We start from the raw sequence: 24,427 nt of genomic DNA, 5'->3' as shown, positions 1-24,427 counted from the left end.
CGCCGGCGGAGACGGATGAGGGGGAAACCGCGGGCGGCTCGGCCGAGGGACCGGCGCCATCCGTCAAGCCGGCTCCGGAGCGCGACGGGAGCCGGGCCGCGTTAGAAAAGGAAGCGGGCCGGCCCGGCGGGAGAAAGAACCGGAACGTTTGAGGACCCAAAGAAGTCAAAGTTGTGCGCATTTCTGATTTAATGTGAGTTGAACTGATTGGAGGAGCTTCATTTTTTTTCCCAGCTCATAGCTTTGTCTAAAAGAAAAGTGTTGATTTGGCGCCATCTGGCGGCATCTGTATGTACCGTAATTTCCGGCCTACAAGCCGCGACTTTTTTTCCCCGCTTTCAACCCTGCGGTTTATGCGGTGATGTGGCGCTAGCGTTAGCGCACCGCTCGCATTAGCGCACCTAGTGATAAGTCTCGGTACACAGAAAGTTTAACACTAACATTAGTGCGGCGCTAGTGTTAGCGCATCTGGTTAGAAGCCTCGGTACATAGACAGAGTTTAACGCTAGCATTAGCGCGGCGCTAGCGTTAGCGCACTTGGTAATAAGCCTCGGTACACAGAAAGAGTTTAACTCTTAACTCTAAACTCTTTATCTGTACCGAGGCTTATAACCAGGTGCGCTACCACTAGCGGTGCGTTAGCGCATCTGGTTATAAGCCTCGGTACATAGACTTTAACGCTAGCAATAGCGCGGCGCTAATACTAGTGTTAAACTCTTTCTATGTACCGAGGCTTATAACCAGGTGCGCTAACGTTAGCGCCGCGCTAATACTAGCGTTAAACTATATCCTGGGAACCGAGGCTTACAACCAGGTACAGAAACGCTAGTGGCGCGCTAATGCTAGAGTTAAACTCTTTCTATCTACCGAGGCTTATAACTAGATGCACTAATGCTCGCGCCCCGCTGATGCTAACGTTAAACTCTGTGTACCGAGGCTAATAACCAGTTGCAATAACGCACCGCTAGCGTTAGCGCACAGAAAGAGTTTAGAGTTAAGAGTTAAACTCTTTGCCAATGATGCCAACAAGAGTTTAGAGTTAAGTTAAACTCTTTCTGTGTACCGAGGCTTATAACCAGACGCGCTAACGCTAGCGCTACGCTAATGCTAGCGTTAAACTCTTTCCGTGTACCGATGCTTATAACCAGGTGCAGTAACGCACCGCTAGCATTAGCGCACCTGGTTATAAGCTTCGGTATACAGAAAGAGTTTAGAGTTAAGAGTTAAACTCTTTCTGTGTACTGAGGCTTATAACCAGGTGTGCTAACGTTAGCGCCGCGCTAAAGCTAGCGTTAAACTCTTGTGTAAACACCGCTAGCGTTAGGGAACCTGGTTATAAGCCTCGGTACACGGAAAGAGTTTAGAGTTAAGAGTTAAACTCTTTCTGTGTACTGAGGCTTATAACCAGGTCCGCTAACGTTACCGCCACGCTAAAGCTAGCGTTAAACTCTGTGTAAACACCGCTAGCGTTAGGGAACCTGGTTATAAGCCTCGGTACACGGAAAGAGTTTAGAGTTAAGAGTTAATCGCTTTCTGTATACCGAGGCTTATAACCAGGTGCGCTAATGCTAGCGCCGCGCTAATGCTAGCATTAAACTCTTTTTGTGTAGCGAGGGAGTTGCGCTCTGTAGGCCGGGAATTACGGTAATTCCAAATCTTTTTGTGGAGGTGTCAGTGACTCTTGGATGTTCGCCATTTGCGGCAGGAGCGTCGCCCCGATATGAAATGAATCCCTGTCATTTATTTCGTACAATAGGCCTCGATTTCATATTTTGTACATTTGTGAGTATATCGACACAAGATTACGTTCCAGATATAACTCTTCGAGGAGATTGATTGCTCTTAATACCCGATTCCAATCTGAAGGTATCTGAACGGCGTCGATTTCTTCTCCTGACGGCGCGGCGAGGGATAATCCCAATTGTGCCGCTTATTATCGGAATTGTGCCACCGACGGCCCGCGGCGCAAATCCTGCCCGAGTCAATCGGATCTGCGACGACACGAGCTAACTCGGGAAAACTCCAAAGACGGAAGGAAGCCCGCCAGAGATAAATCCAGCAAAAGAGAGCATAGTGCGCCACGACACGTAATATTCGACGGGGGGGGGGGCTTCCATAACCCACTACACAAACAATGCTGTCCCTATAAACAAGGCGGAGAGCCACAGGCGGGCGAGCGGCCACCGGAATAATCAACGAGGTGATAGATGAACCGCTTGTTGGCGACGGTGGCAAACGTGGAGCCCGGCCAAAAGGGAGAGCGCGAGTCCATCACAGCTGAGTTTTCCTGATATAAAAAAAATTTCGATACGAGGTTGCAGGTGAGTGTGGCCGGGAATATGATTGACATACCATTCGGAAACGTTTCAATGATATTCTACTGTCGGGTCGCACGGTTCGAAAATATGACAGAAAATGGGCAAACTCCCAACTTTAATTCAAATTTCAGGCAGAACACGGCGGAAACGTTTTAATGACATTCTACTGTCGGGTCGCACGGTTCCAAAATATGACAAAAAAAATGGGCAAATTCCCAACTTTAATACAAATTTCAGGCAGAACACGGCGGAAACGTTTTAATGACATTCTACTGTCGGGTCGCACGGTTCCAAAATATGACAAAAAAAATGGGCAAATTCCCAACTTTAATACAAATTTCAGGCAGAACGCGGCGGAAACGTTTTAATGACATTCTACTGTCGGGTCGCACGGTTCCAAAATATGACAAAAAAAATGGGCAAATTCCCAACTTTAATACAAATTTCAGGCAGAACACGGCGGAAACGTTTTAATGACATTCTACTGTCGGGTCGCACGGTTCCAAAATATGACAAAAAAAATGGGCAAATTCCCAACTTTAATACAAATTTCAGGCAGAACGCGGCGGAAACGTTTTAATGACATTCTACTGTCGGGTCACACGGTTCGAAAATATGACAAAAAGCGGGCAAACTCCCAACTTTAATTGCGTGTCAATTGACAATCGGTTAAAATCGTACGAGAAGAAACGTCACGGAAAGTCAGAGCACAGCGGCGGCAGTCGGCTCGCGGGTATTTGACAGCGGTGATGGGTTTGACTCCGCCGCCGTCGGCTCCCCCGAGTCAACGTCAGGAAAATGTCACGTCCGGAAATGAGCGAGCTCGGAAAAAAACAACGCCGGAACGGACGAGGGGGCGAAGATAGATGTGAGACGGTCCGACTCGCTGACCTGCGAGTTTTAGGCTGGATTTACATTCCACGGTTCAATTGACACCATTTTTTTTTCCATATACCGATTCATGCAATACAATAAACAAGGATGTGGTGGAAAATGTATTTTATTTCAGGAGTGTAACGCAAAAAAAAAAAAAAAAAAAGCGTTTTACTTCAGCAGGAAGGAGTCCTTAGTCAAGGTAGAGGGAATTATAAACCGTTCCAAATAGTGTTAGTTTATTAATTAATTTTATAGAGGGTGTGCCCACTTGTGAAACATTATCTCAGCTGTTTATTATTACCATAACTTCTGTTTATGCGGAGGTGCGGCTAATCTGTGCATTTTTTTTCCAACGGCCGCAAGGGGGCACTCGAGCGGAAAAGGGAAGAGTGAGACTGGTGGAATATATGTGCCGAGAAAGTGACTTTTACCGGTAGTTTTTTTTTTTAACCAGCCCTGTTAGCGCTTTGCTAGCGTGTTGCTACTGTGCTACTGCCGCGTCTCAGTGATTTAGGTATGTTTTTTTTTTTTTTTTGGTGAGTTTTACCTGTCCGGCCCTGTTAGCGCTGCGCTAGCGTGTTACTGTGTGTCTCAGTGATTTTTACCAGTATATTTGTTTAAACTGGTACCGTTAGCGCCACGCTAGCGTGTTTCTGCTGTGTTAGTGCCATGCCTCAGTGATTTTTATCGGGTTTTTTTAACTGGCCCTGTTAGCGCCACAATAGCGTGTCGCTACCATGTTTTTTTTTGGTGACTTTTAGCTGTCCGGCCCTGTCAGCGCTGCGCAAGGCGTTGCTGCGTGTCTCAGTGATTTTTACGAGTATATTTGTTTAAACTTGTCCCGTTAGTGCCACACAACACAATCCGTTCCAGGAGGCCGGTTGAAAACCGAAACGTTTGAAAACCAAAGCATGTTTTCCCATTGAAATTAATGGAAAATGAAATAATGCGTTCCAAGCCTAAATATATATATATTTTTGCTTTTCCTGCTAATAAAGTGCACCGAACACCCAGCCAATCGCAGTTAAGCTTTCTTAGTCATGTGATGTCACATACTAAGAAAGCGTAACTGCCATTCGACAACTTGTCGCTGAGTGTTCATGTACGCTACGGACATCTCAGAACAACGAACACAGCGAACGTAGACATGCAGTGGTGCCTCAGTTCTTGAACGCAATCCGTTCCAGGAGGCCGCTTGAAAACCGAAACGTTCCAAAACCGAAGCGCGTTTTCCCATTAAAATGAATGGAAAATGAAATAATGGGTTCCAAGCCTAAATTTTTTTTAAAAAAAGTGTTTTAGCATGTACGCTATAAACGTCTCGGAAAGACGGACACAGCAAACGTACATATACAGTGGTGCCTCGGTTCTCAAACATAATCCGTTGTAGAAGGCCGGTTGAAAACCGCAACGTTCGAAAACCGAAGCACATTTTCCCATTACAATGAATGGAAAATGAAATAATGCGTTCCAAGCCTAAAAAAATCGTTGTTTTAAAGCATTTTTTTTTAGATTTTCCTGCTAATAAACTGCACCGAACACCCAGCCAATCGCAGTTACGCTTTCTTAGTCACGTAACGTCCCATGGCAAGAAAGCGTAACTGGATTGGGTGGCTGTTTTGTTCCAACCTGAAGTAACCCTGCCTGGTGGCGCGGACGGTGAATTTCAGACAGCGAATTGTGGCAACTATTGAAAATGTGATCACTTTACATTTCAAATTCAAATCTCGGTGGCACTGATTTACATCTGTAGATATATTAGTGACACAGTACATGCGCATCAAATGGCAACCATTTGTTACACCGCTGCCAAGGTTGAAACGATAACAAAACTCAAAAATAAAAACTGGAAAAAAAAAACACACACACACACAAAACAATATCACAGAAGCTAAGCTGTACGGCGGGGTTGCGACGTTCCGACGCCAACAAGTGTAAATCGATGTCGTTTTCCACCGGAGAGCTTGGCAGCACGTTTGGCAACCGTTGCGATCAAAGACGCAAAAGCTTGAAACAACGCGGCGCCTCAGGAAACAACAAACTGCAACCCCCGACACGCGGCCCACACACTTATCCCGTCAAAAGAGCGAAAACGCCAGTTACGAAAAGCCGTTTGTGAACTTTAAAGCCGTCGGGAGAGCGATCGAGAGCCATTTACCGCATATAATTGCCCCCCCCACCCCCACCCCCCCACCCGAAGAGACGCGGAACTCGGCAGGTCGAGCTCGCCCGACTTCGCCGCCTCGGGTCTCCCCGCCTGTCGGGTCGGAGGCGAGCGGATATTTTAAAAATAAAAAATAAAGATAAAAAAGGTAGCAATCAGAGGAGGCTGCTCGTTGCGGGATTACCATATAATATAATCGCCGTTGTAAAAAGCAAATAGGAGGAGTGCCTATTTTTAATCATAAAGTATACGTCCACTTTTCGTGTATTATAACATGCCGCTAGGACGCTGATTGGCAGTGACGCAAACGCAGACTAGAATTACATCGCTACCAAAATTAGCACCTTTGCTCTGATAGAACGGAACGAGGAGGTACAATTTTCGGACTGTGACACAATTAAAAAAGATGGGCAAAAAATAAAAAATAAAGGTTTCTTCGCATTTGTAGTTCACGGACTTACGACTAACATAATTCTTCTGTGGGGGGATTGCCGGGAAGCGTGCGGAGCATGATTTCTGACTTTAGCTAGTCGACGCCCATTGATCGAGACAAGCTTTACAACCTTTGTGCTAATGTCTGTCTACGTATGTTGATATGGAATAATTATCGAAGGTAATTTGTAGAACGGAATGTGGAGGTACAATTTTTCACGGACTAACGATTGATACAATTCTTCTGGGGGTGGGGGGGGGGGTGTCCATGATTTCTGACCTTAGCTAGTCGTGCCAGTGTATATAGGACCATGGGGACGACTGGCCTGGCGCCAGATCGTTGAGGTTCATGCCCCGTTCCGGCACCCCCGTATCTCTGATGGTATTCCTGTTCTCCGACCGACCCCGTAAGCCTGACTCCTTTGACACTTCTGCCTACCTTGATCGATCTCACGTGTACCGACTCCTGCCTGCCCGCTGATCTGATCTCTCCGCCCGACGTCCCAATTACCGCCGCTATACCTGACTGTCTGCCCGATCCCCGACCTCGGATTAATAAACGTTTTTCCCAAATTACCTCTGCGTCTCCCGTGTAATCCTGCGTTTGGATCCTACCTCCATTCTGATGGGTCGTGAGTGAGGGGAAAAAAGAAATTCAGAATTTCACCCAAATTGAAGGAATTGCCCGTGTTTTGATCTCACAACAGGACAGAAACAGAACTTGAGCTGCATTAGCCAAAATTGAAGAATCCTGTTCAATCATTATTTTCATATGGATTGTTCATATCAGAAAATTTGCAAAGAAAAACAATAACCCCTCGAGTGCCGCGTAGAACTCAACTCAGGGAACCGGACGAAGGAAAAAACAGCTTTTGGTCAACGGAACAAATCGGGACGTTTGAGGAAAATTGGCTCGGAAAAATTTGTTCCGGATCGAGCGCCGCGTAGGACTCAACTCCGGGGTCGAGTCGCGTGTCGTGAAAAGCAAGTTTGAGATGCAGACGTTGGCGAAAGATAGCGATTAGCGAGATGAAAGACGGATTTGCGTGAGAGATGGCGGGCGAGCGAACGAGCAGACGCCGACACTTCCGGGTCGAGATACTCACTCTGCATGCAAAGGCCGTCCGTGCAGTTCTTGGACTGCAGCACCGTGCCCTCGCAGTCCTTGCCACCGTTTTTGGGTGCCGGCGCGCCGCATTCCCGCCTCCTCCAGTGGGTGCACTCGGTCCCACAGGTGGACCACTTACTCCACTCGGTCCACAGGCCATCCACTACACCACACAACAAGACAACACGCGTGAGGCGCCGCCCGACGCGTGGGTGACGATGGGCGTGAACGTGAAAATGGAGTGGTTGCAAAAGTTCCGGGGATTTTCAAAAAGGTAGGAACATCCCACGGGAATTCACGCGGGGGGGGGGGATGCATCTCGCAAACCACCGTCACGGAGTTGGAAAATAGCTTTACCCGGGCAGAGAGGATTGCACGGCAGCTTCTGGATGCCTTGCCCCTCGCAGATGGCGCCGCCGTTGAGCGGCGCCGGGTTGGTGCAGCTGCGCGTGCGTTTCTGGTAGCCCCGCCCGCAGCGGCTGTTGCACACCGACCACTCCGTCCATGTCGACCAGCCGCCATTTACTGGGGGTGGAGAGAGAAAAAACAAAAACAAAACGAAACAATGAGCAAAATGTTTAAAACCGCGGGACTTCGATTCAAATCGGACGGTACAGAGAAACCGGAAGAGTCACAGATAAAAATGGAAGTGGAAATACTTGGAAAAAATGAAGTATTTTACCGATTATCCTATTGAGTAATTGAATCACTATATACAAATTTATTTTCCGTTATTAAACACAAGAACATGCGTGTGAGGAACAGATTAATCTCATTTCCATTCATTTCAATGGGGAACAATGATTTATGACAACACAAAAACAAATTGATGTATCATTTATTCATTGTTTTTTAATGCTTTTTATCAGTGAGTTACAAATTAATTTGACTTAAAAGAGAAACATTTATTTAATATTTTCAATTCTGTGCTGAAGTCAAGGCGGCGCTACATAGATACGAACGCGCGGAGCGTGTCGAACTTTTGTTTATTTGACCCGGCAATCTCGGGCCAGGACTTTTTTTTTTTTCCACGCAGCCAGACAGTGGCGCCTTTCCAGTCGGCGATTCCTCTTAATGCTTCTCGTCGCTCTCTCATCCGTCTTTGTCAACCTCCGAAAATCGACAACACGCGACGCCGCCGGACCGGCCGCCGAGACCTTCGCTTTCCCCACATCGGATGAGGAAAAACGAAACGGTCGCGTGGACGATTGAGTCGTAGCGTTGGAATTTTATCCTCACAGTGCTATGACTTTATTCTGTCGGGAATATGTACCAAAATATGTTTAATTAATTAATTTGCAATTAATTATTTAATGACTATTTTTCTCGTAACCCAGTTTGATAAGAATTTAATCAGTTTCACGGTGAGAAAAATATAACTTGAAAATTAACACGTGTTATAAAAACACGCAGTAATGATGTCTACTACGGAACAAATTTGCATCATCCATGTAAAAATTACACAAATTTTTAAGCAGTATTATAACTCAACTGCTATTTTTTAGTAAAATTGTGGTTTTCTATTGCAATAAAATAAAATTAATACACGTACTTAAAGGTAGAAAGTACTGTTTTCGTATACATAGAAAGTTATAAAAAATGTAAAATTAAATCTTATAATATTGTAACTTTATTCTCTTCAATAGTGCATGCAAAAGTGAAAATGTTTTTTTTTTAATGTTACAAATTTAAATTCACACGGTAACAGGAGAATGTCTTTTTGTCCTTGTGTCAGACATGGAGTAATAATGTGTACGACTGAACAAATTTGCTTCATCCATGTAAAAATTACACAAATTTTTAAGCAGTATTATAACTCAACTGCTATTTTTAGTAAAATTGTTTTTTTCTATTGCAATAAAATAAAATTAATACACCTACTTACAGGTAGAAAGTACTGTTTTCGTATACATAGAACATTATAAAAAAATGGAAAATTAAATCTAATAATATTGTAACTTTATTCCCTTCAATAGTGCATGCAAAAGTGAAAATGTTTTTTTTTTTAATGTTACAAATTTAAATTCACACGGTAACAGGAGAATGTCTTTTTGTCCTTGTGTCAGACATGGAGTAATAATGTGTACGACTGAACAAATTTGCTTCATCCATGTAAAAATTACACAAATTTTTAAGCAGTATTATAACTCAACTGCTATTTTTAGTAAAATTGTGGTTTTCTATTGCAATAAAATAAAATTAATACACCTACTTACAGGTAGAAAGTACTGTTTTCGTATACATAGAACATTATAAAAAAATGGAAAATTAAATCTAATAATATTGTAACTTTATTCCCTTCAATAGTGCATGCAAAAGTGAAAATGTTTTTTTTTTTAATGTTACAAATTTAAATTCACACGGTAACAGGAGAATGTCTTTTTGTCCTTGTGTCAGACATGGAGTAATAATGTGTACGACTGAACAAATTTGCTTCATCCATGTAAAAATTACACAAATTTTTAAGCAGTATTATAACTCAACTGCTATTTTTAGTAAAATTGTGGTTTTCTATTGCAATAAAATAAAATTAATACACCTACTTACAGGTAGAAAGTACTGTTTTCATATACATAGAACATTATAAAAAATTGAAAATTAAATCTTATAATTTTGTAACTTTATTCCCTTCAATCGTGCATGCAAAAGTGAAAATGTTTTTTTTTTTTAATGTTACAAATTTAAATTCACACGGTAACAGGAGAATGTCTTTTTGTCCTTGTGTCAGATGTACTTCAGTCTTGTGGTATTTATTTGTTTTTCTTCCCTTACTTGAACCGCCGGAACTCCCCACAGCCCCCCCCCCACCCCCGAAATGTGAATCATCTTTTCTTTTGGCATATTTTGACACGGGCGCACTTGCGCGCGCGGCGCTTTCACACGCGACACAATTAAGCGTACATATTTGTACCGCGTTGCGTTTTGGTGACAAGCAGCCCAAGTGACATTCGAGTACATTAAGCTGACATTAAAGGAGTTCACCCCCCCCCCCGCCCCCCCGCCTTCACCCCCGTGTCGGTGACAGGGAAATCCTTGCCGAGTCGTAAAATGTGTTTGCCAGGATTCATAGCGCGTCCTCGCATTGTTCTTACACACATTCAGTGCCGATCAGCCCCAGGATGAACCCGGGTCTGGAAATTCACCCGCGCCGCCTCCCGCTAAGCCCCGAGACGCCGTTGGGAGTCCGAGGTCACGGCGGCGATCCCGTCGGTGGACGGAAGCGACAGCGAAATCGAGTGTGAAGCGGCTGGGAAGAGTACAGCACCTCGGTCTTCGGTCGGAAAAGGGAGGCGTCCCCTCTCCGGATCCGAGGTGAGATCCTGCCAAGTGGAGGAGTTGAAATAATCTTGGAACGGGGGATCGACAGGCTGACCGGTACAGAATCTGCACTGATGCGGACTTTGTATCAGTCTGGTCTAAGGAGCTAACCAGAAAGGCAAAGCTCTTAATTTACCGGGCGATCTAGATTCCTCCCAGTCCCCCTTACGGTCACGAGCTGGGGGGTCGTGACGAAAAGAACAAGATCCCGGAACCGAGCAGTCAAGATAAGTTTCCTCCACAGATGAGGTGAGAAGCTCGGTCATCTGGGGAGGGATATTGGTTGGAGCCAGATGAGGCGGTTGGGAAATCTGATCAGGACGCCTCTTGGATGGTCCCCTGGTGAGGTGTTCCGGAATTCGTCCTGCCAGGAGGAGAATTCGGGGACGACCCAGGAGACGCTGGAGAGACTACACATCCCGGTTGGCCAAGGAACGCTTCGGGATCTCCCCGGAACAAAGCCGCCAGGGAGAGGGAAGTCCGGGTATCCCTGCTAAAGGCCCCGTCACACCATGACGTTCTGGTCAGCGTTCTGAAGCGTTTGAGGAAACGTCGGTAGTCGCCCACGGTCGCCGGGATTGCGCCAGAAGAGCGTCGTTTGAACGCGAGCGAACGTCAATCGTCGCTGGGAATCGGCGGAGAACGCCGGTCCGGACAAAAAAATGTTTTGAACATGCACAAAAGTTCTCACTGAGACCAGCGTTGATCAATGTTAAATTTTAAACGCTGCAGAACGTTCAAGAACATTCGTGGAACGTTTTGCTAACGTTCGCCGAGCATTGCAAGCGTTTGGCTATCGTTAGTCAGTCGTTGCTAAAGCGTTACTTGGTTGTTACTTATCGTTTGTTCCCGTCGGACCGTCATCGCTGGGATTTTCATGGTGTTTAGGGTCTCCAAGGGGTGTTCTTCTTCCTCCAAAGACATTGCTAGTGAAGGAGGCTTTGCATTCTGACTCGCAGCGCTAGTTGCTGAAGTCCACACCCCCCATTTTTTCGTCTAGGCGGCATGATGCTGACTGTTCAAACTCCCGAGAACAACTGAAGCGAATATGAAATTTCCACCGTTTTCGTTCCCGTTCCACTGTAAAAATTACACGCCAGCAAAACGCTATTCTGTCGTTATTCACCCGTTTAGTCACACGCTCGTCTAACGTTGACAAAATCGCTCATCGCGCGCCAGTGACACGTTAGCGCATGCTAATGGTTTTTAGGGGTATCTTATTTGGTCGCTGTTACACGCTTCTCGTGCGTTAGACACACGTTATTCACCCGTTTAATCACGCGCTCAACACGCTAGTCTAACGTTGACAAAATCGCTCGTTGCGCGCCAGTGACACGTTAGCGCATGCTAATGGTTTTTAGGGGTATTTTATTTGGTCGCTGTTACACGCTTCTCGTGCGTTAGACACACGTTATTCACCCGTTTAATCACGCGCTCAACACGCTAGTCTAACGTTGACAAAATCGCTCGTTGCGCGCCAGTGACACGTTAGCGCATGCTAATGGTTTTTAGGGGTATCTTATTTGGTCGCTGTTACACGCTTCTCGTGCGTTAGACACACGTTATTCACCCGTTTAATCACGCGCTCAACACGCTAGTCTAACGTTGACAAAATCGCTCGTTGCGCGCCAGTGACACGTTAGCGCATGCTAATGGTTTTTAGGGGTATTTTATTTGGTCGCTGTTACACGCTTCTCGTGCGTTAGACAAACGTTATTCACCCGTTTAGTCACGCGCTCGACACGCTCGTCTAATGTTGACAAGATCGCTCGTCGCCCGCCAGTGACACGTTAGCACATGCTAATGGTTTTTAGGGGTATCTTATTTGGTCGCTGTTACACGGTTCTCGTGCGTTAGACACACGTTATTCACCCGTTTAGTCACGCGCTCGACACGCTCGTCTAACGTTGACAAAATCGATCGTCGCGCGCCAGTGGCACGTTAGCACATGCTAATGGTTTTTAGGGGTATCTTATTTGGTCGCTGTTACACGGTTCTCGTGCGTTAGACACACGTTATTCACCCGTTTAGTCACGCGCTCGACACGCTCGTCTAACGTTGACAAAATCGCTCATCGCGCGCCAGTGACACGTTAGCGCATGCTAATGGTTTTTAGGGGTATCTTATTTGGTCGCTGTTACACGCTTCTCGTGCGTTAGACACACGTTATTCACCCGTTTAGTCACGCGCTCGACACGCTCGTCTAACGTTGACAAAATCGCTCGTCGCGCGCCAGTGACACGTTAGCGCATGCTAATGGTTTTTAGGGGTATCTTATTTGGTCGCTGTTACACGCTTCTCGTGCGTTAGACACACGTTATTCACCCGTTTAGTCACGCGCTCGACACGCTCGTCTAACGTTGACAAAATCGCTCGTCGCGCGCCAGTGACACGTTAGCGCATGCTAATGGTTTTTAGGGGTATCTTATTTGGTCGCTGTTACACGCTTCTCGTGCGTTAGACACACGTTAGTCATGGATTAGATGCACGTAATTCACACGCCAGATGTGTCATCCGCGTTTGAGAACGCTGAAAAATAGAAGGATTGAAATGTTCAGAGAACGTTGACCAGAACGTCACGGTGTGGCGGGGCCTTGAAGCTACTGCCCCAGTAGAAATAAGAGAGCAGCTCACCGTAGACAATAACCGTGGCGGTGGTGCTGCGTCGCTTGGCCACGATGTTCTTGGCCACGCACGTGTAGTTGGCCGTGTCAGAGAGTCGCGCCTGCTTGATGATCAGATTGTGGTCGATGGTGATGTAGAAGTTCCGGTCGTCGGCGGGGTCGATCACCTCCTCGTTCTTCAGCCACTCCACCTGCGACCGAGAAAGAGGAACGGTCGGAATCAAATTGCCGTCTCCTCCTGGGGATCGGAGAGTCTAACCCTCGATACAACTCTAACAAAATAAAAAAATAAATGAAAAAACATGCAATAACAATATTTTTAGATATAAAAAATAAATAGTAAAAAGTGACAACTTTATTAAATAACTGCAGCTGAAACAAATTGCTGTACATTCCCTCAAAACTGGATGTAAAATAAAATATTTTTTAATAATAATAATAACCATCACAATAACGTGACTCAATAGATAAAAATAATCCCGTTTAAACTAGCAAATTTTTATTAAATATTTATTAGAATAAATGAACTAAAATTTTATCTGATTTAAGATCTTTACCTCACAGATAAGACAATCGATGGATCGATAGCTAGAAACATTAAATCACAGCAGCAAAATATGATGGATGAAATTAACGTATTATTTTGAGACGGATTAATATGGAATTTCTTTCTGGGATAATTGCTCTACAACATAGGTGTCAAACTCAAGGCCCGTGGGGCCAAATCTGGCCCACCACATGATTTTATGTGGCCCCCGAAGGCAAATCTTGTACGTCAACGTCCGTGATTCTTGTTCAAATCTGTACCAAAACTTCAAATTGTTATATCATAAATCATAATGTTAAGGTATTGCAAGTGTTTTTGCTACCAAACATCATAGCTGAAAAACCCATTTCCCTTGATTTCTGATACCAAAAGTAATTCATAAATTTCACGTGGGAATACGACGAGGCGATAAACAATTTTTATGGTTTCACAGTCATAACGGCCCTGTGAGGGAAACCCGAACTACAATGTGGCCTGTGACAAAAATGTTTGACACGCCTGCTCGACAATGTTTCGTGGCCGCGTACGGCTAGCAATTACATTTCCTGGAAAAGCGCCAGGATGACCCCATAAAATATTCAAGATGCATATGTTAATACTCCTACACATTGTTTTAATCTTATAAGATTTGATTTGCATGAGAACACAAACAGTCAGCAATGATCATCATCTATTTTATTCTAAATTTAGAGAAAATTATGTCCGGAAATCAGACAAAAAGTCCACAAACTGGGAACAGAAATTTGTCATGTAAAGAGGAAAACCTCAATTAAGGTTTGTGCGAATAAAAAATAGAATAACTGAGACCGATTAAACCACCCTGGTGAACACGTCCTTGTAGCTTTAGCATTAGCACAATGAATATATGTCGAAGTCCCTCAACCATATCATGTTTTTAGCAAAACCCGAGCCGGCTAAAGTAAAACATCAAATATTTATCTGGAGTTGGGTGCGTTGACGTTCTGTGACTTGAGTGCGCGCGATCACTTTGCAAGGGGAAAAAAAAACAAAAAACAAAACAAAAACATTTTTGTCGCGACCCCCGCAAGGACGAAATTTCAAGGAATGCGTCTTTTACGAGAGTCTGAGAAGCTTTTGAACGTTCCTTAAAATGAAGTCGGGGAACAAAAACTCGTAGCTCCTCTTACATGCAGGACTTCCTCAACCGCATCATGTTGCGCAAAACCCAAGCTAGCTAAACACCCCCACCCCCGCCCCCCGCAACTTGCGTGCGCACAATCATGTCGCGCGAAAAAGGTTTTTGTCAGCTCCCTCGCCAAGGACAAGATTTCAGCTCATGTGTTTTTTATGAGACCGCAAGTGAGTCTGAGAGGCTTTTTAACCATACATCTCGCAAGCTCATTTCTCAATCTGATTTTTAGCGCGGGCCGCATTGTCGTTACGGTTTCTGTCAGAGGGCCATCACGACTGAAACCACGAAAAACTTTAATTGAGCAAATATTTATTAACTAGCGTAATTCCCGGCCTACCGACCGCACCTGCCGATAAGCCTTGCTACACAGAAAGTCGCGCTAACTGTAACACGGCGGCGCTAACACCAACACCGCAGTGCTAACGCTAGTGCGGTCGTGATAACGCTAACGCAGCAGTGCTAAAGCTAACAAGCACGGCGGTTATGAAAAAAGTCGCAGCTTGTAGGCCGGGAATTACGCTAGTTTTGGAATCAGAAATCAAGGTTAACGGGTTTTTCCAACTATTGTTGATGTTTGGTAACACAAAAATGCTTGCAATATCTCAACGTCATCATTTACGATAGGACGGTTTGAAATTTTCGTTTCGAATTGGAACAAAAATCACGGACGCACGTGATTTGCCTTCACGGGCCACATAAAATCATGTGGCGGGCCGCATCCGCCCCCCCGGGCCTTGAGTTTGACACCCGTGCTCCAACTGACGCGGATTTTAAGCTCCCTCAACAGAACCGGGGAAACATTTCGAATCTTTGTTTGCCTTTAAATCACAAAAACTGACCTTTTTTTTTTTTTTTTTTGATGTCGGAAAAGAACCCCGCAGACACTTTGATTCCAAATATTTCCTCATCTTCAAAGAGCGCAGTCGAGCAACGAGGGGGCCCCCGCCAGGCCGGCCGACTTCGCGCTTGTTGTCGTGTCCCACGCCGGCAGGGAGCCCCCCCCCCCCCCCCCCACCACCAAAACTACGGTTTGCCAGATAAGACACCAACAAGCAGGGCAGGTCGAGATAAGCAGGATGTTGATAAAAAGATGAGATGAAGTGGCGGGGCGAAAAGAACGCCAGGGCTCGCTGTTATTTCTGCCGAGGTACAAAGCTGTGGCCATTGTTGTAAAAAAACAAAACAAAACAAACAACAAAACGGGTATTGTTTGACGTCTCTCAAAGGAGAAGATGAAATGATTGGGGGACAAAGTTGGTTTGCAAGTCAGCGCCAGCAGAACCTCCCAAGCGGCGTCCCGCTTTCTTCCGTAGTCCACGGCTAGCTGTCGTCGTCTGATTCAAAACGATGACGCCGTGACAAACTCCCAAGCGACCATTTTCTCTTCGTGGCCTCGATGTTGGACATCCGCCACTGACTCTGCGGTTGTATAAGTTTCTTTTTCAGTGTTGGGCAGAATGTATGTGGAACAGAGTACAAAGTATATATATGTTTGGTTTATGTTTATAATCACACAAAATTTGTAAATAGTTGCCCTTGGCCCCCCCACGTATACTTGGATGGGACACACCCTCCCGTAATAAGCACTGCGACCGTCTTCACACCTCCTCTTTTCGACGATGTATGTTTTGGTAAGCTGCATCGTGTTTGAGGGGTATTCGCACTTTATAGTATGTATAAAGGATAATATATTTGTTTCCCTTGTCCAGGTCCTAGCTTAATGCTACTTCCGATACACTACAAATTGTTTGTTTCGCCTGGTTCACGGCAGCTACGTTTGTTAATATGTCGAGTAGCTCTTTTCGACGATGTATGTTTTGGTCCTAGCTTGATGCTACGTAAGTGTTTGTTTCGCCTGGTTCACGCCAGCTACGTTTATTAATATGTCGGGTAGCTCTTTTTGACGATGTATGTTTTGGTCCTAGCTTGATGCTACGTAAGTGTTTGTTTCGCCTGGTTCACGGCAGCTACGTTTATTCATATGTCGGGTAGCTCTTTTCGATGATGTATGTTTTGGTCCTAGCTTGATGCTACTAAGTGTTTGTTTCGCCTTGTTCACGGCAGCTACGTTTATTAATATGTCGGGTAGCTCTTTTCGACGATGTATGTTTTGGTCCTAGCTTGATGCTACGTAAGTGTTTGTTTCGCCTGGTTCACGGCAGCTACGTTTATTAATATGTCGGGTAGCTCTTTTCGATGATGTATGCTTTGGTCCTAGCTTGATGCTACTAAGTGTTTGTTTCGCCTTGTTCACGGCAGCTACGTTTATTAATATGTCGGGTAGCTCTTTTCGACGATGTATGTTTTGGTCCTAGCTTGATGCTACTAAGTGTTTGTTTCGCCTGGTTCACGGCAGCTACGTTTATTAATATGTCGGGTAGCTCTTTTCGACGATGTATGTTTTGGTCCTAGCTTGATGCTACGTAAGTGTTTGTTTCGCCTGGTTCACGGCAGCTACGTTTATTAATATGTCGGGTAGCTCTTTTCGATGATGTATGTTTTGGTCCTAGCTTGATGCTACTAAGTGTTTGTTTCGCCTTGTTCACGGCAGCTACGTTTATTAATATGTCGGGTAGCTCTTTTCGACGATGTATGTTTTGGTCCTAGCTTGATGCTACGTAAGTGTTTGTTTCGCCTTGTTCACGGCAGCTACGTTTATTCATATGTCGGGTAGCTCTTTTCGACGATGTATGTTTTGGTCCTAGCTTGATGCTACGTAAGTGTTTGTTTCGCCTTGTTCACGGCAGCTACGTTTATTCATATGTCGGGTCGCTCTTTTTGACGATGTATGTTTTGGTCCTAGCTTGATGCTACGTAAGTGTTTGTTTCGCCTTGTTCACAGCAGCTACGTTTATTAATATGTCGGGTAGCTCTTTTCGACGATGTATGTTTTGGTCCTAGCTTGATGCTACGTAAGTGTTTGTTTCGCCTGGTTCACGGCAGCTACGTTTATTCATATGTCGGGTAGCTCTTTTCGACGATGTATGGTTTGGTCCTAGCTTGATGCTACGTAAGTGTTTGTTTCGCCTTGTTCACGGCAGCTACGTTTATTCATATGTCGGGTAGCTCTTTTCGACGATGTATGTTTTGGTCCTAGCTTGATGCTACGTAAGTGTTTGTTTCGCCTGGTTCACGGCAGCTACGTTTATTCATATGTCGGGTAGCTCTTTTCGATGATGTATGGTTTGGTCCTAGCTTGATGCTACGTAAGTGTTTGTTTCGCCTTGTTCACGGCAGGTACGTTTGTCAATATCTCGGGTAGCTCTTTTCGATGATCTTAGTTTTGGTCCTAGCTTAATGCTACATACAGTATACTACAAATTATTTCGCCTTGTTCATGGCAGCTGCGTCAAACAAATGGAGATTGCCTCCGAGATGAATCCTGTTGTCACGGCGTGGTCTTTAAATCTCCACAACGCAGAAGTCCGACGGTCACATGTGTACCGTCATTCCCGGCCTACAAAGCGCACCTGGTTACAAGCCTCATCGAGTACACTTGTAAAGGAAATACCATTTGGTACAACCATACGCCGCAGCTGTGTAAAAGCCGCAAGTGCCCACATTGAAACACGAGATATTTACAAAGAAAGACGGTACACAGAAAGAGTTTAATGCTCACGCTAGCGCTAACACCAGCGCTAATGCTAACAGGGCCAGTTAAAATAGAACTTAATATACTAAATAATATACTAAATATCACTGAGACACGCCAGTAATACAGCAGCAACAGGGCCGGTAAAACTCACATCCTCGGCACATGTATTCCGCCGGTCTCATTCTTACCTATTCCGCTCAAGTGCCCCCTTGCCGCCGTGAGAAAAAAAATGCACAAATTAGCCGCATAAACCGCAGGGTTGACGGCGTGTGAAAAAACCTGCGGCTTGTGGGCGGAAATTATGGTACATATTTTTATGTATTTGTGCATATTTAAAACTCTGTTATTTGCTTTTTTTTTTGTGCCTTTTCTGAAACAGCCTCAGGTCCCACAAGTTGGCGCCGAAGCCCCGCCTCACATAAAAGTAGCGCTTTGGTGCCATCTCGGTGCCAATGAACTATCACTAACTCCATCCCAAGATGTTTACCATCATCATTAAACTGGTTAATATTCAATCATAATTGGTTCGAGCGGGCGACACTGCGGCGAGGACAGTGTGATTACGAACGATAACATTATGATTATCATTTTTGCGTGACGTGTCGTCCGAAACGAGACAGCCAGCCCGCGCAACAAATAAGTAAATAAATAAGTAATTACATAGTTTTTTTTTGGTCCATTTTTCTTTCTTTTCTTTTTTTTTTTCACAGCGACAGCCTCTGCAGACGCGACACGTTCGGATATCAAGAGCGCTTTGATACGGGGGCGGGGTGATTAAAAATTGAACAAAAGAGCTTTTGGGTGGAGGGGTGGGGAGGAAGTAGGGGGGGGGTGATAGGGCGAAAAAGAGAGAAACGGTGCACTCCTTACATTTTTCCTCGTCCGACTATAATTAGGACTCATTAATAAAAGCAGAGATGAGAAGGTACGCCTGACCCGACGTCACATTTCTCCTCAAATCCCGTAACTTTTTTTTTTATTCCCCCCCCCCCCTCATTAGCTGCCGATTGGCACTGGAACTTCTGGAAGAGGTAATTGGCACGTTTCTCGTCGTTAACCGAGAGGAAACTGCCACAGGTCGGCTATCGCAAGTGAGAGAAAAGCGAGTTAAACGCGAGTTTGAGAGGAGGGAGACGCGTCGTGACGGAGTGGACGTCGGGAAAAGGAAAGAAAATATGATAAAAATGGCTGTGAAATGTGGAGGAGGAAGATGCAAATCAGCCGCTACATAGCAAGTACAAAGACGTACACAAAGTGCTTGAGAAGAAATATCTAGTCCAAAGTCTGCAGACTTAAGATTGCTCAACGGCAATATGCAATAATTTAACCCTGCGGTGTATGCGGTGATGCAGCTAATTTGTGCATTTTTTTTTTTCCTAACGGGCACTCGAGCGGAAAAGGTAAGAGTGAGACCGGCGGAATAGATGTGCCGAGGAAGTGACTTTTACCGGCCCGGCCCTGCTGTGCTAGCTTGTTACTGCTGTCTCTCAGTGATTTTAACCGGCGCTGTTAGCATGGCGCTAGCATTAGCGCGGTGCTAGCGTTAGCGCAGTGCTAGTGTTAGCGTTACGTTAGCACGGTGCTAGCGTTAGCGTTACACTCTCTGTTAGAAAGTCTGCAGACTTAAGTTTGCTCAACGGCAATGTGCAATAATTTAACCCTGCTGGTTTATGCGGTGATGCGTGCATTTTTTTTTCCTAACCGCCCCAAGGGGGCACTCGAGCGAAAAAGGTAAGAGTGAGACCGGTGGAATAGATGTGCCGAGGAAGTGACTTTTACCCGTCCGACCCTGCTGTGCTAGCGTGTTACTGCCGTGTCTCAGTGATTTTAACCGGCGCTGTCACCGCGCCGCTCGCGTTAGCGCGGTGCTGGCGTTAGCGCGGTGCTGGCGTTAGCGCGGTGCTGGCGTTAGCGTTACACTCTCTGTTAGAAAGTCTGCAGACGGCAATGTGCAATAATTTAACCCTGCGGTTTATGCGGTGATGCGTGCATTTTTTCTAACGGCCGCTAAGAGTGAGACCGGTGGAATAGATATGCCGAGGAAGGGACTTTTACCCGTCCGGCCCTGCTGTGCTAGCGTGTTACTGCCGTGTCTCAGTGATTTTAACCGCCGCTGTTAGCGCGGCGCTAGCATTCGTGTTACACTCTGTTTGCCGTCTTTCTTTGTAAATATCTTGTGTATCAATGTGGGCACTTGCGGCTTTTACACAGCTGCGGAGTGTGCATGTACCAAATGGTATTTCCTTTACAAATGTACTGGGTGAGGCTTATTACCATGTGCACGCTGTAGAATTTTCAAGTCCAAAAAACAGCTCAAAAAAGCATTAGCTAGCAATTTATCTTTAGATTTAGACCATAGACATATGCTGAATTGAAGCAATATTAACAAGCGACTGGCATATTAAATCACATTTCCTCGACTATTTTCGACGCCATGCACCGAAATAAAAACCAGACACGCCTTTCTCAGACAGTGTTGCGGTTGAAAATAGTGTACCTGATATATGAAGTACACAGAAATAAGCGACGTTAATTGTCATTTTTCAAATCAAGTTGGGTCCCCCAATTAACACAAAAATGAAGTCAATGTTCCTTTTTTAAATACTTAATTCCCATAAAATTATGACCTTTTAGAAAATGATGTTTTTTGTCTCCAAGATATTATTATACGATTATTTTCATGAAAATTTTATGCTTGTTAGACTGCAAACGTTTGATAGTGTGAATATCGCAGTAATACACAATCATCACCGTCTATCCATTTTCTTAGCCGCTTATCCTCACAAGGGTCGCGGGGAGTGCCGGAGCCTATCCCAGCTGTCAACGGGCAGGAGGCGGGGGTACACCCCGAACTGGTCGCCAGCCAATCGCAGGGCACATCGAGACAAACAGCCGCACTCACAATCACACCTACGGGCAATTTAGAGTGTCCAATTAATGTTGCATGTTTTTGAAATGTGGGAGGAAACCCACGCAGGAACACGCAAACTCCGCGCAGGCGCGGCCGGGATCGAACCCGGGACCTCGGAACTGCCCCCACCGTGCCGCCAGCAATACACAATAAACTGCAAAACCACGCAACTCGTTACAACGGTTTGCGCAACATTTCAGCACGTTGACCCAGCGGCGTGTCGGCTTGTCCCGCTGTTGAACGTTGCTACATTTGGACCGCCGCGGCAACAAGGAAGCCGACTCTTGAACGAATGCTAATTTCAAGGCGCACGTGGCGCGTATGCCCGCTTTAAGGCTCACGTTGAGATTAATAAGGCTTTATTTTACGACCAAAATGTCAGACTATTGATGTCGAGGGTATTTATCAAGGTTCCGCTTTGTTGACCACCCATATTTTCTTTTTTTAAGGTCACGAGGGGCCCCCGTTGCACAGAATTTTGCACGCTAACGGAACAAACCCGATATATATTTATATATATATGTATATAGATATGTATATGTAAATGAGCCATTCATTGATCATCAGTGTTCTGTCGGAAATAGAACACGAAGCGCAAAGTGGGGTTGTTCGCGGGGGGTGGGAGGGGGGGGGGGCATTTGCAGCGGAGCAAGACCCTTCCCGCAGTTCGAGCTGCATATATCTGCCTGAGGGCGCCTTAAATGACAAACCTGCAGGACGAGCCCCCCCCAAAAAGTTACAAGCTAATTATGCAATTTTTCACGGCAAGGTAACGGGGACCATATGTGGCGCATCTGCCCGCGTGACAAGTATGGAAATGTCAAGCTGGGAAAATATTAGCACAAAAAGGTGCCGAGGCGCCGTGCGTGATGATAAAACGGTTGCTTTATACGACGACGCATTTTTTTTTTTGGTGGGGGGGGGGGTGTAAAGGTTACCCCCATGACACTGACACTTAGTCATCATTTTTTTTTACATTTTTGAATTCAATACGACTACTTTTGACGTTGAAGCTGCACCTGTCAAACTTGGAATTGAGTTATTTCATCGATGTGAGGCGCATCTTTTTATGTATTTTGAGTGTGTATGGCTTTAAAGGGCGCGGGTCGGGCCGGTGAGTGACGTGGGCGTCAGCGAATGAGAGTGTAGCTTTTGCTAACCCGTTAGTCTTGCGTGTTGATTGGCTTGGCGTGACTTTTGAATGATTATATTACATTTTAAGTGTAATTGTGTTTATTACATGTTTATTACATTGTTTTCTTACCGTTTGAAGATCTTGGTGGTTATTTATGATTCTATCGTTCTTGTTTTATGTTTTTTGGGAATAGTCTACGGGCCCTAAGCAGATCATACCATAACTAGCGAATCCTAGGCTACATTAGCTAACACCAATTCATCACCTTGTGTTAAAACAATGAGTGAGATTTATACACTCAATAATTGTGTTTATTACATGTTTATTACATTGTTTGTTTTCTTACCGTTTGTTCAACAGAGCTGTTGAAGGTGAACCCGGTGGGTGTGATTATGAATGATTTAAAGATTTGGTGGTTATTTATGATTGTATTGTTTTTGTTTTATGTTTTTGGGAATTGTCTGCGGGCCTTAAGCAGATCATACCATAACTAGCGAATGCTAGGCTACATTAGCTAATGCCAATTCATCACATTGTTTTAAAACAGTTTGTGAGATTTATACACTCAATAATTGTGTTTATTACATGTTTATTACATTGTTTTCTTACCGTTTGTTCAACAGAGCTTTTGAAGATGGACCACCGGGTGTGATTATGAATGATTTGAAGATTTTGGGTGGTTATGATTGTATCGTTCTGGTTTTGTGTTTTTTGGGAATTGTCTGCGGGCCCTAAGCGGATCATACCATAACTAGCGAATGCTAGGCTACATTAGCTAAAGCCTATTCATCACATTGTATTAAAACAATTTGTGAGATTTATACACTCAATATGAATGTGAACAAAGAATACAAAGTTGCATTTTTTCCAAGTGAGTCATATTAAAGCGTGGATGTCATTTGAGGAGCAGCAAAGATATAAATAAGCAGATCGACTCAAGTTCAAGAGCGAAAACCCCCTCCGACGCATTTCGGGGTGATTAGGAAAGTGTTTGGCTTAAAATGCAAGACGTTGCTCATTAAAAGCTCATTTCCATGTTGAATTGAAAGAAGAAGAAGAAGAAAAAAAAATACAACAACAACCACCTGGCACAAAGCAATTCACCTTCGCAGCGGTTCCAGATTGCCGGGAGAAACCATTTTTCTCTTGCTTTATTCGGGAAAACGTAAACAAGGGAAAGGCTCGGCTTGAGAAACGTCGGCTCCTTCTGTTCCGAACGCGTCCCCGCAGGTAAAAAAAAAAATAATCATTTACGGAGGACTTCAGTTCCGACGTGATTGACAAGCGAGCGATCTGGACTCGGCCTCCGAGTGGCCTCCTGACACCCCCCCCTCCCCCCGAGGGGTAGGGGTGACTTTAATGAACACACGTCGCCTTTTACGAGCTCCTCAAAGCCGCCTTCTTCTTGACAAGCGTAGCCGTCGTCGCTTCGAGGCGGAGAAATCACTTTAGCCCCTGACAAGGTGACCTACCACAGTGAAAGGTTTGCCGGGAGGCGCGAAAAACGGTCGGACGCGTGTGCGACATCTGGAACCTCGGTCAAACGTTAAAACCGCGGCGGCCGTCGACCCCTACGGCGACGTCCGCAGGAACGAAGCTAGTTCCTCGCGAAAAGTTAGCGAGTTGAACCGTTGCGATCGGAAATCGTGGCCGATCACCTAATTTTCTGGAAAAGTATCTAGTATCTGCCAATATCCCTGAAACTCATGTCTGAAATATATATTTTTTAAAAATGAAGTACAGAGCGAAGATGTGGAATTTTTTTTTTTTGGGGCACAGCTAACACAGGTCAGTCAGGGCGAGCCAAAAGATACAAAGAAGTACAAATTGAATTGATCTGAAACATAAACATCATCAGAGTTCCAAATTTTGTTTTTTTTTAAAGCGGATAAAGTAATTTGTTCGACAGCGACTAGAACCCGAGCCGTATTCCCGGGTTTTGCTGCTGTCGTCACAGATATTGATGCTAAATGTGGCTAACCAACGTTGCGGCCATATTGGTAGGGGCAAAGTTCCCCATCACAGGACCTTAACCTTAGCGTCGCCATAGCCGCGCAGCACAAAAGTTGCTACTTATTCATATCTACTTCTGTCGTTAGCTCGTCTCATCTTTCAAATATAATATACTGAGTATATTATATACAGTTGTGATTTGTCAAGCTCTTTTTTTATGGCATCCAATCGGAACGGAGGTGGGAAAAAGGATGCGCGCTAATCTCGCGGCTCATTAAAAGCCGCGACGACAA

The 24,427-nt window shown here is 45.0% G+C and overlaps 1 protein-coding gene across 5 annotated transcripts in view; it reads right to left on the bottom strand.

The window, feature by feature from the left end:
- unc5cb (unc-5 netrin receptor Cb) overlaps positions 1-24,427 on the bottom strand; it is a 167,258-nt gene that overhangs the window by 24,095 nt on the left and 118,736 nt on the right. For all 5 annotated transcript variants that reach the window (XM_061801292.1, XM_061801293.1, XM_061801297.1 and 2 more), the window contains exons 5-7: positions 12,851-13,031; positions 7,256-7,423; positions 6,897-7,061 (exon numbers count right to left, since the gene is read on the bottom strand). In XM_061801292.1, coding sequence (XP_061657276.1) covers positions 6,897-7,061; positions 7,256-7,423; positions 12,851-13,031 — 514 coding nt within the window. The remainder of the gene's footprint in view (positions 1-6,896; positions 7,062-7,255; positions 7,424-12,850; positions 13,032-24,427) is intronic.

Source organism: Syngnathoides biaculeatus, chromosome 17 (genome assembly GCF_019802595.1).
Source record: "Syngnathoides biaculeatus isolate LvHL_M chromosome 17, ASM1980259v1, whole genome shotgun sequence".
NCBI lineage: Eukaryota > Metazoa > Chordata > Actinopteri > Syngnathiformes > Syngnathidae > Syngnathoides > Syngnathoides biaculeatus.
Note: the sequence above shows the minus strand (reverse complement) of the source record. Positions and strands in the feature narration are given on the sequence as shown.